Source organism: Amblyomma maculatum, chromosome 11 (assembly GCF_055883805.1).
Source record: "Amblyomma maculatum isolate TAMU_Amacu chromosome 11, ASM5588380v1, whole genome shotgun sequence".
In the NCBI taxonomy this organism is placed as follows: domain Eukaryota; kingdom Metazoa; phylum Arthropoda; class Arachnida; order Ixodida; family Ixodidae; genus Amblyomma; species Amblyomma maculatum.
The window spans coordinates 3,576,205-3,591,248 of record NC_139354.1 but is presented as its reverse complement, the minus strand read 5'-3'; the positions used below and the strand labels follow the sequence as shown (position 1 = coordinate 3,591,248).

Here is a 15,044-nt window from a genome sequence, read left to right as displayed (position 1 = left end):
TAGACCTCGGGATTTCTGCACCACAGAAACACTAAGTGATATTGCTAGGGCAGAGTAAGACCTTAGCGTCCGTGTTTGCTCTCCTCAGCCCTCCAACCGCAAGAGGTTTACCGCAAGAGCTTCTTTACAAAAAAAAAAAAAAATCTGCCGTCGATCACATTATTTCCTAATTCGAAATTTGAGCGCAGCTCATCAGATTTTCAATACATTAAGGAAAATAATTCGAGCAAGACATGTTTATACAGTTACAGACTTTATTATTTTTAACACATAAATCTTATTCAAGGCACACTCCACTAACAGTTCTTGATCTAAACCCATCTGTGGACTTCGCTACGACAGGAAAAAGGCGATAGGCTGAGAAACTGTGCACGCAGCGGCCGACGAAGGACTTCCACCGGTTGGCTCGCTCATGGTTTAGAAAGAACTGGCAGAAAATAAACTATTTATATAGAGCATATTCACGTGAAATCATTGCATCTGTAGAGCGTCCGTGTGCTGTGGAGCGGGTGCGGTTCGCAACAGCTCAGCCAATTTCTGGCTCTTGTGCCCAGCCAATCTTTCCTGTGACACGTCAAAACGATCAACGGATCCAGGAAGGTACACGGACCCTAACCACTGCCATCTTTTGGATGTGCCCCGCGATCTTCGAGAATCATCCAGTGAAAACGCCTCTGACAGCCACGCCGCCGCACTAGGCCTCGCCTCATCGAGGCGACCCTGTCCGGCGCGCCGCGTTCCTCAGTCCCCAACAACCATGGAGGAACCAGTGGATGCAGACATACCCAACCCACAAGACTATCGCCCTGGTGAGTGGAAAACTGTCCTACGTGCTTATCGAGCTCAAACCTCAGATTCAAACGCGGCCTCAAAAAACCCATCAACGGCCTCAGTTCACGTCAACCCTAACGGAAGCAACGCCGGCGCGCCGTCGGACGCTGCGCCTGGAACCTCTCGAGCCCCGCACCAGGAGACGCCGCACTTACTACGCATGACGCGCGCGGTTGTGCACAAAAGTAAACAACTTGCCGCGCTGCCGGCAGGCACGATCCGAGTCGTATTTCGCCCGAGAGGCGGGCTCTCCCTGGAAAAGCTTCCAGCTCCAAGTCTCTTGCAGGCACTGCATGCAACTCCGAGCTGCTCAGTGATGGGCGAACTGCACATCAGAGTTCATCCCACAAACAATACCTTCACGGTAGCGACGGTGGCGGAGGCAACAGCTCTCGCCTTAGTGAACATGCAGGAAATCACTATAGATGGAAAGAAATTCCCGGTAGCCGCGTATATCGCGGCACCTCCAGCGGCAGTCAAGGGTGTTATTTCCCGTGCATACTGGAATGAAGCACCAGATGAAATACTGAAGGACTTGCAGTATCGCAACCCGGAGGCCAATATCATAGCGGCTCGACGCATGGGGAAAACGTCGTCAATTCTAATAACATTTGCTTCTGGTCCGGTACCCCACACCATCAAGTACATGTGTGTTGTACATCGATGCACCAAATACAAGGGCAGCCCTGAAGCTTGTACAAACTGCCGGAAACCTGGTCACAGGTACGATGTGTGCCCTCTCCCAAGAAGCGGACTCTGCCCCCGATGTGGAGAGAATCATGACAGGCAAGAAGCCACTTGCACGCCGAAATGCATTCTTTGTGGTGGGAACCACCTTACCGGTACAGGCTCATGCAAAGCCAGGACCCCCCAGCATCGACGACGGACAGCGCCGAAACCCAAAACAGCAGTGCCCACGGCAAAAGACTTTCCACCACTAGTGCCTCGTCAGGATCGCCAGCCAGCCTGGACCAAAGCCAGCAGTACACCCCAAACATCACGGCGGGAGGAAGAGATAGCTCTCCTGCGGGAAGAGGTAAGGCATTTAAGGGCAGCCGTTAGCTCTATTCCTTCCACATCCAACCAACCCCCTCAATCGCCAACACCCCAATCGTTCACACCCCCTCCCCAAAAAAAACGCAGACCAGAAGACGTTCCAGACATTGACTCCAAATTCAAAGACTTTGCCCAAAACCTAGAAGCCAAGATTCTGGCTCAGACTCAAACGTACATTGAAACCGCCATGGCTAGGCTTACAGAAACAATTATCAGACAAGTAACCACAGCCATTATGCAACAGATTCCAAAAATGATAGCTGGAATGCCTTCGAACACCCCAGCTAACAACCCTACACCAACTTCCATCCTTCGCCCTCCTACCCTCCAGCATGGCCCTGTCGACAGGAGGCAGTAACCCCCGACTACGCATTTTGCAATGGAACTGCAGGGGGTTTCGCCGCAAACGAGACCCCCTGCAGCAACTACTATCTGCTTCTTCCACACACCCCGATATATTAGCGTTCCAGGATGCTGGAACAAATGTATCACTACCAGGTTACGCTCTGGTACCCTCTGACATCACTCCCAACCCTAGGGTTACCACGTATGTTCAACACTTAATTCCATACACTTGTCACGAAATACACTCCCCGGTGGCTCACACATATTTAGAATTAATCCCGTCTACTCAGAAATCCTATCCCCTATTCATCCTTAACTGTTACCTCCTTCCGAGGCAGCCGGTCGCCGAATTAATTGCTCTCATTAAAGCTGCATCCACAGTGGCAAAAAAGGACCCCCTCATTATTATAGGCGACTTTAACTGCGCACATGTAGACTGGGGCTACATGCGCACCAACAAGAGAGGAGCGGAATTACACAACACCCTTCAGATACAGGGCCTCTCTATATATAATGATCTCAGCACACCTACAAGAATCGGCAATAGTGTCACCACCGATACTAGCCCAGACCTTACATTCGGCCGAAACCTCCCAACACTGGTATGGAGCAACTCGAATGAGACCCTGGGCAGTGACCATTATATAATAACTATAGAGCTTGACTTTGCCAAAAAAGCTAAAATCTACCGTGTCCGGCAAACTAGCTGGGATAATCTGCGTAAGCATAGAGAGGCCAGAACATTAAAGACCCCCTTTAACCTCCACACATGGATGACACAGCTCAAGGAGGATGTCCAGGCTTTCACGCAAACTTTAGACACCACCCCCGAGACTCCCATTGCAGATAGTAGGTTAATGCACCTTCTCGCAGCACAGAAGAGTATCCTTGCGCGCTGGAAAAAACATAAGCATAATCGAAAGCTTAAACTTAAACTGGCGCAAATTCAAAAGCAAGTAGAGGAGCACAGCGCCGCCCTCAGTAAACATAACTGGCACCAAATATGCGATGGGTTGCGAGGTAATCTCTCCTCCTCCAGGGCCTGGCATCTTCTTCGACACATGATAGACCCCACACAAACTAAAAAGGAAACTCGGCTTACCCTCAAAAGGCTTATCCATAAACATCGATGTAGTCAGCAATCGCTCTTAGCCCAACTGCAATCAACTTATACTACTGTGGGCCAAGCAATATCCTATCCAAACTACATAGGCCCTGATCAACCCTCCCTAGATGCCGCCATTATGGAGATCGAAGTTAGATCAGCCCTCCTTAAGCTACGCAACTCAACCCCTGGAGAGGACAAAATCACCAATGTCATGCTCAGAAACCTAGATGACCGTTCTCTTTCCCTGCTCACTGAATACTTTAACGAGTGCTGGGAAGCGGGGCAGCTACCGGATGAATGGAAGCACGGTAAAATAATATTCATTCCTAAACCAAACAAGCCCATAAATGCCCAAAATCTCCGCCCCATCTCCCTGACATCATGCCTGGGGAAACTCTTTGAGCATGTCATCCTCAACCGTCTTACGCAACACATGGAATCCCATGGACTGTATCCCCATAGCATGCTAGGTTTTCGAGCTCATTTATCGGCGCAGGACGCCCTACTACAGATTTCAAATGCTATCCTCAATGATATGCCACACCACACCAGAGCAATACTGGCAGTAGACCTCACCAAAGCATTTGATAAGGTCACGCACAGTGCTATCCTGCAAAGCATTCAAGAGCTGCAGCTAGGGCCTAAGGTCTATAACTATATCAGGGCCTTCCTGAACGGACGCACCGCCTCCCTGCATATAGATGATATACAGACCCCCTCTTTCACACTTGGTAACATTGGCACCCCGCAAGGCGCAGTGTTGTCGCCATTCCTTTTTAATATTACCATGATCCCGCTGGCAAAGGCTTTAAGCAGTATCCCACACTTGGGACACACCATTTACGCGGATGATATCACGGTTTGGACCACATACGGCTCGGATGGAGACATAGAATCTACACTTCAAGAAGCGGCCACAGCTATATCTACCCACACGGAAAAAATTGGCCTTGAATGCTCCCCGACAAAGTCAGCACTCTTTCTACTCCGGCCGCGGCGTGTTCCTACCGCCCCCATAACAATTTATTTGCACGATACTCCCATACCACAAACCCCCAACCTCCGCATTCTTGGTATGAACTTACAGGACACGGGGAAAAACGACCTTACCCTGAAGGCACTAAAACAGTCTACTTACTCCGTCATCCATCTTTTGAGAAGGGTTTCACACTCACGAGCCGGCCTAGATGAAGCTGACAATTTAAAGGTACTACATGCCTTTGTGCTCAGTCGTATTCTTTACACCTCTCCTTACCTGAACCTCTCCTGTGCAGACAAAGATAAAATCAACGCCTTAATCCGCATGGCTACCAAAGCAGCGCTCAACCTACCGAAGACCACTAGCACGGACAGGCTCTTAAAACTAGGAATGCACAACAATATACAAGAACTTATAGAGGCACATCGGTACACACAGTACCTTCGGTTGGCTGGCACGCAAACAGGACGACATATACTGGACACTCTCGGCATTCGCATACCCGCACATGCTGAAGAGTTAAACCCTCTCCCTCAGGCCGTGCATTCAGCGCTTATCCTCAAACCTCTTCCTAAGAACGTCCACCCAGAACACCATCAATCCCGCCGCGTCGCGCGAGCCAAAGCTCTCCATAAACACTATGGGACTGCAGAGGATGTCCGCTGGGTGGACGCCGCATGTGGTTCAGACCGTTCGGTAGCCGTGGCCTACAATCCAGCAGCCCCCCCACTCACTCACTTCATAGACCCTCCCTGTAACTCGGAAGAAGCAGAGGAAGTGGCTATAGCCTTAGCAATCGCCCAAACAGATGCGGCTTACATACTTAGCGACTCCAAAACAGCCATACTTAACTTTGCCCGCGGACGCGTCCATCCTCCCGCGTGGCAAATATTGAGAATGTGCACCCTGAATTCTGACAGGCGTATTGAGCTTATATGGGTGCCGGCTCACTCTGGCAATCCCGGAAATGAGGCCGCCGATAACATAGCCCGAGGACTTATTAGCCGGGCAAATGACGACCCATGCCGGGACTTCTCGAGGGAGCGGGCACATACATTTTCTGAGCTCACACAGCAAGCACGCCTTGCCCGTCGACTCTACTCCCCTCCCCACTCCCAGCTGTCGCACTCCCAACAAATCCTCTGGAGGCGTCTTCAAACCCGAACGCTTCTCACCCCTCAACGCCTATCCTACTACCGACCCGTTTCCCCTGAGTGCACTCTCTGTGGAGAGTTGCACGCCACCTTGGACCACATTCTTTTCGGCTGCCCTGCCGATCCTCCCCCGCAGGGACAGCCCGCCATCGGATCATGGGAGGAATGGGAGGCCCTCCTTACGTCGCAGGACCTGGACATACAACGTCGCTGTGTGGACCGGGGTGCCAGTGCCATGGCCCTACGTGACCTGGACACATGCACGTAATGTGAGGGCCGTGCGGTGGCCCTGGGCCCTTGAAGGGTCTGAACTCGCTCGTTTAATAAAGTTTTTTCCTCCTCCTCCTCCATTGCATCTGTACTTGCAATGATAGAACGAACGACGCGACATCAGAGAGAGAGCGAGAGAAAGAGAGAGAGAGATGTAGAGAGAGCGAGAGCCCACGGCGTTTGCGATGCGGTGCCTGGAAAATCCGAGCTCAGATTAATGGAAAGGCGCAGTATCTGTCACACGTCCACAGAACTTGTGTGACCTACAGCGGTGCGCGCATGCGCAGGGCCGAACCTGGTAACGAGGGACAAAGGCGACTGCGACGCCGCGAAATGCAGGCGAAGTGAACCATGCGAACTGAAGAATTGAAGAGTCGCAATTTATGATTCGCAAATTATATTCGATGCATTTCTTTTATTGCATTCATAATGACTTAATCTTGCAGCATATCCCGTAAAAATCTAACGCTCTTTCGTATATACTCCCTGAATCGCATTTATTCAAAGCGAATTTTTACCGTCTGCAACTGATGTTCAGGGCGTTAAAGGGTTTAATAGAATGTGAAACGCTAACTACCTTTATTTGCGTTACACATCCTGCCGGAGTCTATTCAAGCCACAAAATATGCAATCTGATTTGAACAATCTTATGTAGGACAGCGTTTGAACGTGGTTAAAAAATAGCTTAAGCGAATAGGTGGAATAGTCACATCGCGCAACACACTTATGAAAGAGTGCACACGCTGCATGCAAGGAGTAGGTCGTTTATTTGTTATTGCGAGGTGTTGCCTACATCCCTAAAGCACAAACTTGTTGACAGTTGTGTTGTCACTTCCTATAGTTCAATGTGCAGGAGTCACGAGTTGTGGAAAACACCACTGGACTGTTTTATTTCTTCAAACTGATCGCTGCAAAAGAGAAAAATACGGAGAAATGAACAGTTTCAGAATTTTATTATGTAACCTCTAAGCACATGTTTTGCGCACATTCTATAACATTTACTTCCATAGCACTGCCACTCTGGTACAGGCTTAGTACAACTAGAATTTAGGAGTAGCAGCATTCCATTTGCAAGCATGACATATGTTGGTTTTATTGATATAGTCAAGTTACAAGGCCTACCGCCTAAAAAAGTTGCGCCCTCCGTCGCGTGAGGAAAATTCACTGATTGATCAACGAGCTGTGTGCTGTGAAGAAATATGAGGACATATTCATTTGATGATGCCTCAGAGTTCTGTTTGATGTTGTGCTACCACGTGGCACAACGTCTAGTGCGCGGTGGCAGCCTTGTCGTCAGTTGGCGGCTGTGGTTGGTTGTGCGCCGATGTTTTTAGGCAGCTATGCGTATGAGATTACAATAGGAACGCAATGAGCTAAGCATGCGTCTAAAATGTCTAAAACTCTGTCGCTTCATACCTTTAAAGGCAGAGCTTCGTGCTCTTCCTTTATTTTTTCTATATATATATATATTTTTTTTGCATGTAGCAACGCACAAAAGGTCCCCCTTTAACCAACTCTTACGAATATACTTGCATAGTCCATAAATTACTGGTCTTCCTGGCGACCGGAGGGTCAGAGGTTCGATTATTATATCCCTCCTATTTCCGTTTCGGCATATTTAATCTCCATTCACGTCACAATAAAGCTTCAATTATGTTGAAAATTATAACCAATAAAACCGATGCCTTAGTCATTCTAGCGAATTTCGATTTCTTATAAGCTCGAATTCGAGTAGTCTAGCGTGGACTTGTGTAGTGTCACTCTCTTTGCTGCCACACTGCGTGGACTATTTATTATGTTTGAAATACTCGTGCAAGGTCATGTGGTTGGGACATCATAACGCTCTTATTAATTTCGTCACAAAACATTGCGGTTGGCCCTGACCATCCGCGGTAATACTATAAAAACGTGGGGACGAATAATACCACCACGAGGGCTGAGCGAGACAGAGGTAAATAGCCGTTGTGCTCGCTAAGGTCTCCTGGCCGATCGTTCTTCAGGCATCAGGAACTTTTTTACCATCATATAGTGGTGCTTAAAGATTGTGCACACCTGGAGTAGGTGTATCATGTCTGTCTCGTAACCAAAGGCTCCGAAGTGCAATACTGCTCCTCAAAAGCTCAATTTTTATCTAAGCATAATTATTTTCAGTGTTTAAGTACGCTTCGTAACAATATCTGTGTCATGTTATGACGTCATAGCGAAAACGTTTAAAATATTTTAAAAATGAATACTAAGTACATAATTTGATCGACCATTATTTCCGAGTTATGACAACGTCGTGTTCTGTGCCAGATGGGATATCCAACACATTCGCGCTAATGCTTGCGTGAAAACCACAACCGTCTTTGTTTTCATCACACGCATCTAAAGCAGATTGGCGCTTTTTACTAGTTAACGAACGACTAGCCTACAGAGGAAGTTTTAAACTTTAAACGATTCTTTATGTGATCCCTACTTCAAAAATTACAAATACTAGTTACCTCAGTTTGGCAACGGTGTTCGGTAGAGGTAACATGCTCAGCTACTGTAACCAATAACATCTATTCTAGCAAAATGCAGCCTTTCTTGTCTTTGTTGTCTATGTGGTTATGTCCGCGTCGCAGTTTTATTCCCGCGAATGCCGCCAAACTTGTGGGCTCAGATGATCAAAAGCCAGCAATGCGGCAAAACAAAAAACACGATCCAAATGATGTGCTAGACAAGCGGCTTCATTTATGAAGAGCGAATATACCTGTATTACACTGTTACTGTATTACCCACGTCGGGTAAAAAAAGCACTAAATTCTTAGAAATCTATCCCTGATCTTGTGATTTTGAACATAAATTGTTATTGTGTAAGTAACCATAACCTCGATGAGTTATGTTCAGTTTTTTCTAGCAACTGCAGTAAAAATGATTTCAAACCTTTTGCGAACTCCTAGTTCTCACGAGCGAAGGCCTCTGCCGACAAGAAATCTTCCCCTATTTCAAGAAAGGTTACAGTCTTAAACATTGCGGCGCAATACAGAGGCGCTGATTAGTCAACGAACAAACTTTTTACTTCCCCGCTAAATATTTTCAGATAGGTACATAATATAATATGAACCTTATAGTATTAGATATAGTGTGGTATACAGAACTTAATGAACTAGAATCACAGTGGTTATGTGGGCCACCGTATAGTGGAGTACTCCTGAGTAGATCTGACCTCCCGGGGTTCCTTATGTAATGGTATCGCACATACAAGTGCCTCACATTCCGCCTCCATCGAAACGCTGTTCCTGCACCTGAGATATCAGCCTTATTGCCTAACCACTAAGCAGTCGAGGAGGGGCAACATTAAGCCTTAAAAAACTACGAAACGAACGTGAGAATACTCGTCATATTGTTCAACTCTTTTTCCGATTTAACTACGGAAACGCGCATCCACTGGGCAAACCTAAAATCCTTGAATGGCGGGCGTGCTTGAAAAAAAAAAAAGAAAAAAACGTGAATCAGTACTTTCTTGCTAGCCACTCACAGCATAATTTTACGCAATAAGGTCATACTTTCACGTAATTTTGGTGTTCTTAGGTGTGACAGGACTAAGATAGATAATTTTTCAACGCCTCCACTATAAATATTGGCACCAGCACTAGTTATTCTCGTAACAATCCTCAGGACTGGCACGTTTGCTCGTCTCATGTCACTTGTGCACTTTAAGAATGTTCATCTTCTGCACTCTAGTATAATAAAGGCCACGTCGTTTTGGAATATTGTCATTTTCTATCTTCCAGTTGAATGCTTTGAGTAGATAGAACAATGACAATGCGCGGCGATTCAACATCTGTGAGGTTTTATCACTGCTAAACAATCATTGCTCAATTGCACAGAGAAAATGCGCAATATTTCAGCCGTAGCAGAGACTTCATTCGTACCTGGAGCGCTGTTAAGATGTCCCCCTGAAACCTTGGCTTGGTTTGGAAAAACAGATCGCCGCTTTCTGCCATTAGCGCAAACCGTACATCTATGTGAATGGAAGCGACCGCCGAAGCCTCCAAATCTCCCTGAAAAAAGAAAAAGCTCGTCGGGTAAACCGTGAGACAGGATCCATAAACGCCGCGCCCAGCGTTGCCGCCTCTTTCAACAGCTAGTAAAAGCACCAAATAATCTTCGGATGATGTCATTTAGAAATACCACTGAAAATAGCTGACGCAGCAAGGCACCTTCGACTGCTCTGCCAAAATATGACTATGAGTCATGGTCTACCCCTGGAGGCATCCTGTTCGCACCACTCTTGAACCCATACTTCAACTGCCATTCGGCCACATCGCTGTCAAGCTACGCTGGTGTGGCGCCTGGGAATGGCATTTACAAACGCCTATTCCCATCTCATCGCACTCTCCAAAGTGTGAGCAGCGCATATGTGACAAAATGATTGAGCACATACTTAATGACTGCCCACGGTTTGAGAGAGAGAGCCCTTCCTGGCATCTACACTCCACCGCTTGGACTCCCGTTCTTTAACAGCAGCAAAGATTAGAGGCCTTGGACAAAACCTTCATCACAAAGGCAAGCGGTGAAGGCGCGTCTGAAGTATTGAAAGGATTCGTGCTTTAGTTCCCGACTATAAAGTGTGCGCCCTCTGTTCCCTTATCGTTGTGGTCTGTGCGCACTTAGCAAACTCATTTCGTTGCCCCACGCCTTTCCATTTACACCCTTTATTCTGCATCCCACCTCTAGGGCAGTTTACTGGATATCGCTTAATTAACCTTCATTTCTTTTGGATTTTCGTTTACTCTATGGTCCCAGCACACATTCTCTAAATACCACAATCTTCACAACACTGCTGTGTATCGCACGGCAGGAATAAAATAAATGCCCAAAAGGCGAAGTATTTGCTACAGACACACTAAGCGCGAAGGCTGTTTTCCAATGGCGGATATTTTCGATATAGCAATTTACAGGCACATCTCTCTTGATCTCACCCGCAAAGCGAAGGAGAAGGCAAAAATTTTGCTTACGAGTACTACACCTAAAAGCTACATGGGGGACATCGACTAGAGGAGAACGCAATGAGAAGCATGGCAAATTAGCTGTCTAGCAGCCCCTTCCATTGTGCTGTGAATTGGCCTTTTAAACACGTTTCATGCGGCACCTCGTTTTAAAGATGGTGCCTGACCACCTCCAGGGTATGGCAAGTTTTTGACTAGAGGCTGGTCAGGTACAGTTTTAAAGCTCGCTCACAACTAAATCTGTTGCATCTCACTAACCAGTGCCCTCATTATAACATCTTGACATCTACGTTTTTTAAGGTTGTAGCTTTATTAGTCTCGTTCTGCAGATAATCCTCCATTCCCGGCATCGGCCTTGCTGGCATTGTGGGAGAAATTTAACGAAGATGGCTGTGGTAGGTAGTAGTTGGCAGGTGACATGCCCTGGTACTGATTTGTCAACGAGTTTTGTGACGTCACACTACCACGTGACATGTCAGAAGCTGCTAACGTTTATAGCTACTTTGAGATGTCACTCGAGCTCACAGGGACCCTAGAACCTTAGTTGGACACGCCACACCTGCTTCATGAATGCACGTTCATGCGTGCTGGTAAGAGCGGGTGTTTTATTCCATGCTGTTTGGTCTTTCATTTGATCTGGTAGCTTAGGGGTATATGTAACGAGATGTGTAAAACAATAAATGTGTTAATGAAAGGGTTAGTGAATAAGTGGTTAATAAAGCGCATGTGCACGAAGGGAGGTCCGCAGACAGGGGCCGTTAACTTGAACGTGTCACATGCCTAAAGGCGGAGCTTAGCAGTAGCTCAACATTTTTTACTGACGCCATGCTTTGTTCTTCGAATTAGTATTTTTCACCCCTTGTAGACTGTATCGGAGTCAGCATGCGCAAAATCTAAGCTGTTTATTTCGTACTTCTGTGACTTTGGAACTGTGCGCATGACATTAGCAAACATTGATGATCCTTTGAAACTAACTAGCGTCAAGATAATATTCTAGATAAAAATGTTGTATTCTGCAGTATTATATTCGATTTCAGGCGTCCAACAAACGTTTCGACGGCTCAACATTATCATTTGCTCGATTGACGCGTACAAAATCTACAATATATTTGCTGCGTTCCATTTTTAATGCGCACCGACTCTTACGGTAACCGTCATCAGAAGGCAGTATGACAGACGCTAGCCAGATAACCATACCCTTGCAGTCCTGGTAGGGCTTACGGTATCCTAAACTGATTTGTCATCGCAACCATCATTCGGAAATCTGATGCCGGAACCAAAACTGGGTGACGAAAGGAATTCATTTTATAATAGTTATCGACCTCAGGTAATTTCGCGTGGTAAGTCATGCTCGCTAATGACTTGTGCATAATTGCATAATTGCGCATAATACATAGAGATCACATTTGGTGTCTTTACCTGTTTAATTGAAGGACGGCCCAGAGCCGCACAACTTACACTGTGCAGTAAAATTGCTGCTTTAGGATGGGCTGTGGTTGCTATGTTTTTTGTCTTCTTTTTTATATATCACTTCTTTATATAGCAAATCGGCCAAAAAATTAACTGCAATTGTAAGACAAATTTTGTACAGGATGGTGCATATATAGTTTAATGTTATTACCGAGATTCGAACAAGTGCTTCCTTAGCGCGGAAAAGGAATACGTTAACCTAAATTTCTCCGACCCCCTTTAAACACTGCGAAACATTTTTATTAGATTTGAGGATTGAAGCAAATTCGCACTCCAACCTTCAACAATTAATCACAACCTAAACAAATATCTATCTTGAAATTAAAAGAAGCTGTAATATATCCGCATATTTTAAGAAATTTCACGTCTATAACCATCCAGCTTCTTTTTCCGAGGGCTTACCACCCTCCTACTTTAAGTGTCAAACCGTTTTTGTTAAGCGCACCTGCCAATAAATACTCACGTTCTCTCATTCCACGGAAGGTTTGCCCCAAGTTGGTAAGCGCACTAATTGTTGACATAGTGGCGCTGATTCCGCTCAATGCAGCAGTTGCCTTCGATCTGACCTCTCCTTAAGTACGAAAAAGAAATTGAAAAAAGAACACAATTGTTATTACACTTCACCATTTTCCTGTCAAAATAGTTGAGCATAGATCGCCAAGGATAGAGAGCGCACAGCGTGGATAATGTTACTCCTGTAAAGTCAACAACAATAAAACAGTGTAGAACAACATAGATACATAGGACACGTCGACGGACAGTGGAAAAAACGCAGCTATGCGTGAGCACTGCTGCGGCATAATTGCATTTTCATTCACAGCACTTGCAACTGGTGACGGATTACCGCACGTCTGTTCCTCTTTGTTCTCAGCATTTGTCTACGCGGAAAGTTTATTCACAAGTTTCGTAAATAACATCATTGTATATAGCATGGTGTATTATTTGTATATAACATGTATATAACTTGGTGATTCGTGCAGTGTAAGCAACCCGTGTCCATGTATGCCTATGCTCTAAAGTGCAATAACTCTTTGTTACCTAGGCGACGTTAAAACTCGGTTGGTCTATAGGAGACTATAGTCAAGCGAAAACCCTTACTTTGAGAGGCCCGTAGTCGGGTTATCGAAAGAAACAGTAGAGAACCTTTCAGGATGAAAATAGCTTAGCTGTCGGATTCTATATTCGAAGAATGACACATAGGTAAATAAGCCCATCACGCGCATCGTGCTTATGATAGAAGAGGCGGATGATGGGGCAAAATAATATTAACATGTGTGGCACCCTAACTATCTTCTTATTAGGCGAAGCTGCCGCCACAAAAAGAAATTTCTTTCAGTGTGACATTAAGCAGCGAGTATGGCGTGGACCAGAATCAGCAAGGCCAACTGGTTCGCCAGCAAATCCGAAGCTATCCAAGCCCGCCAAGTTTGGAGAGACAGGTACAACAAATAGGAGGGAAGGTGCTCAATGGCAACGGGGAAGCAGAAAAGGCAGTGTTCTAAATTCACAAGTGCTTCAAAAATGCGAAGACAAGGTTCCGTACACAGAATCACATCCGCACACTGTGGAGGTCGAAGCTCAGAATTCCAGTAGTTTCTGACACCATTTGGTTCATAGGAGATGCTGGACTTTCGAGGCAACCTTTTCAGGTGCTAATACATACTTTTTTTGCATTCCGTAATTCATCACTTGTGCTTAAGCTACCCTTGCTTAAATTATTTAAATGAATATAGCAACCTTCGCCACGTACATAAGGTTCTTTTTTATCTCAGCTACCAAGCGAAGCAAACGTTATTCTTAAAAACAGTGCAACCTTTCACTGTTCGTGGTTAACTTCCACTCTCTTAAATAAACTTATATCCCTTTGCAATAGTTGCAGAAATCTATTTCTCATTGTCCTTTCAAGGTGCCATAAGCGATTCCCGAGATGTATAGAACGCTACCACCAAGATCCCCAGTTACTGCACACGGCCTAAGAAGAGCGCCGAGGGAGGAAAATAAATGGCCACGCTGTGCCCATGCACTGACGCACACTCTTCTTAATAAGAGAGTAATTACTCATTCTATTTGGTGCTCTTAAAAACCGTGTACCGTTTTACTGCTCCGTGTCTATTATTCGACGTGCTGTCGCACATACTTCATGCTTACGCAATTCGCTGATCGACTAATTTTTTTTTATGTTGTTGTCGTTTCTTAGGAAACCTTCGTTCGATACTTTAGCGTAATATTTTGTGTGTTTTACAGAATCATTTGGCAGTGCGAAAAGAGCGGGATGAATTTATATTTTAAAGCCAAATCAGGTAATGTAGTGCGTCATTCATTTTAGTATGTGTGCCTTCTTCAGACTGGACATATAATGTGCGCATAGAACTTACGCCGGCGTTCCAGTTCCTCTCGTGAGTATCGTCTTCCTAAACCTTTTCGGCGCCCGAAAAGCCTCAACCCTGGAAACAAAACAACAGGGGTTTGTGTTTCATGGTTCATACGGATAGTATGTAAAAAACGGCTGTTTTGTTGCTTACCGTATGCAGCAGACATAATCATCTGACAAAAACAGATATCACGAGCTCGGTTCTGTTCTCAAACTTTTTGGAATACAAACAAAAATGAACACCACAAAACTGAACTGGGTTCTTAATACATTTCGAACATCCTCAGCCCTATCACTATTTCTGCCTCATGCCTAAACGTTTTCCAAAGTGCATGGAGCAATAGCAGGAAGTAGAGCTTAAAGCGAAATGTACGCTTTTTTTTTTTTTCATTTTCTCTATTCTTATTCGTATAATAAACAAAAACGTACGCTCGGAGTGTTGGATAAATAATGCTAGCGAATACCTTCAAACTGCACAAATTAT

General features: G+C 45.6%; 1 protein-coding gene and 1 long non-coding RNA gene across 2 annotated transcripts; one reads left to right on the top strand and one right to left on the bottom strand.

Moving 5' to 3' along the window:
- The first annotated feature begins 494 nt into the window (after nt 1–494).
- LOC146172680 (uncharacterized) lies at nt 495–2,245 on the top strand. Its single transcript, XM_084584357.1, has one exon. The coding sequence runs from the start codon at nt 758–760 to the stop codon at nt 2,243–2,245; it is 1,488 nt and encodes a 495-aa protein (XP_084440483.1). The 5' UTR covers nt 495–757.
- A 4,264-nt stretch (nt 2,246–6,509) lies between these two features.
- LOC146172679 (uncharacterized) lies at nt 6,510–14,629 on the bottom strand. Its single transcript, XR_014701955.1, has 4 exons — nt 14,565–14,629; nt 12,653–12,760; nt 9,643–9,771; nt 6,510–6,651 (listed from the first exon to the last, which is right to left on the bottom strand). It is a non-coding gene; the product is annotated as an uncharacterized LOC146172679 (long non-coding RNA).
- Nucleotides 14,630–15,044: the final 415 nt, after the last annotated feature.

Bases quoted from the DNA above. Each gene is read 5' to 3' on its own strand.
- LOC146172680 (XM_084584357.1), top strand. From the start codon at position 758: ATGGAGGAACCAGTGGATGCAGACATACCCAACCCACAAGACTATCGC.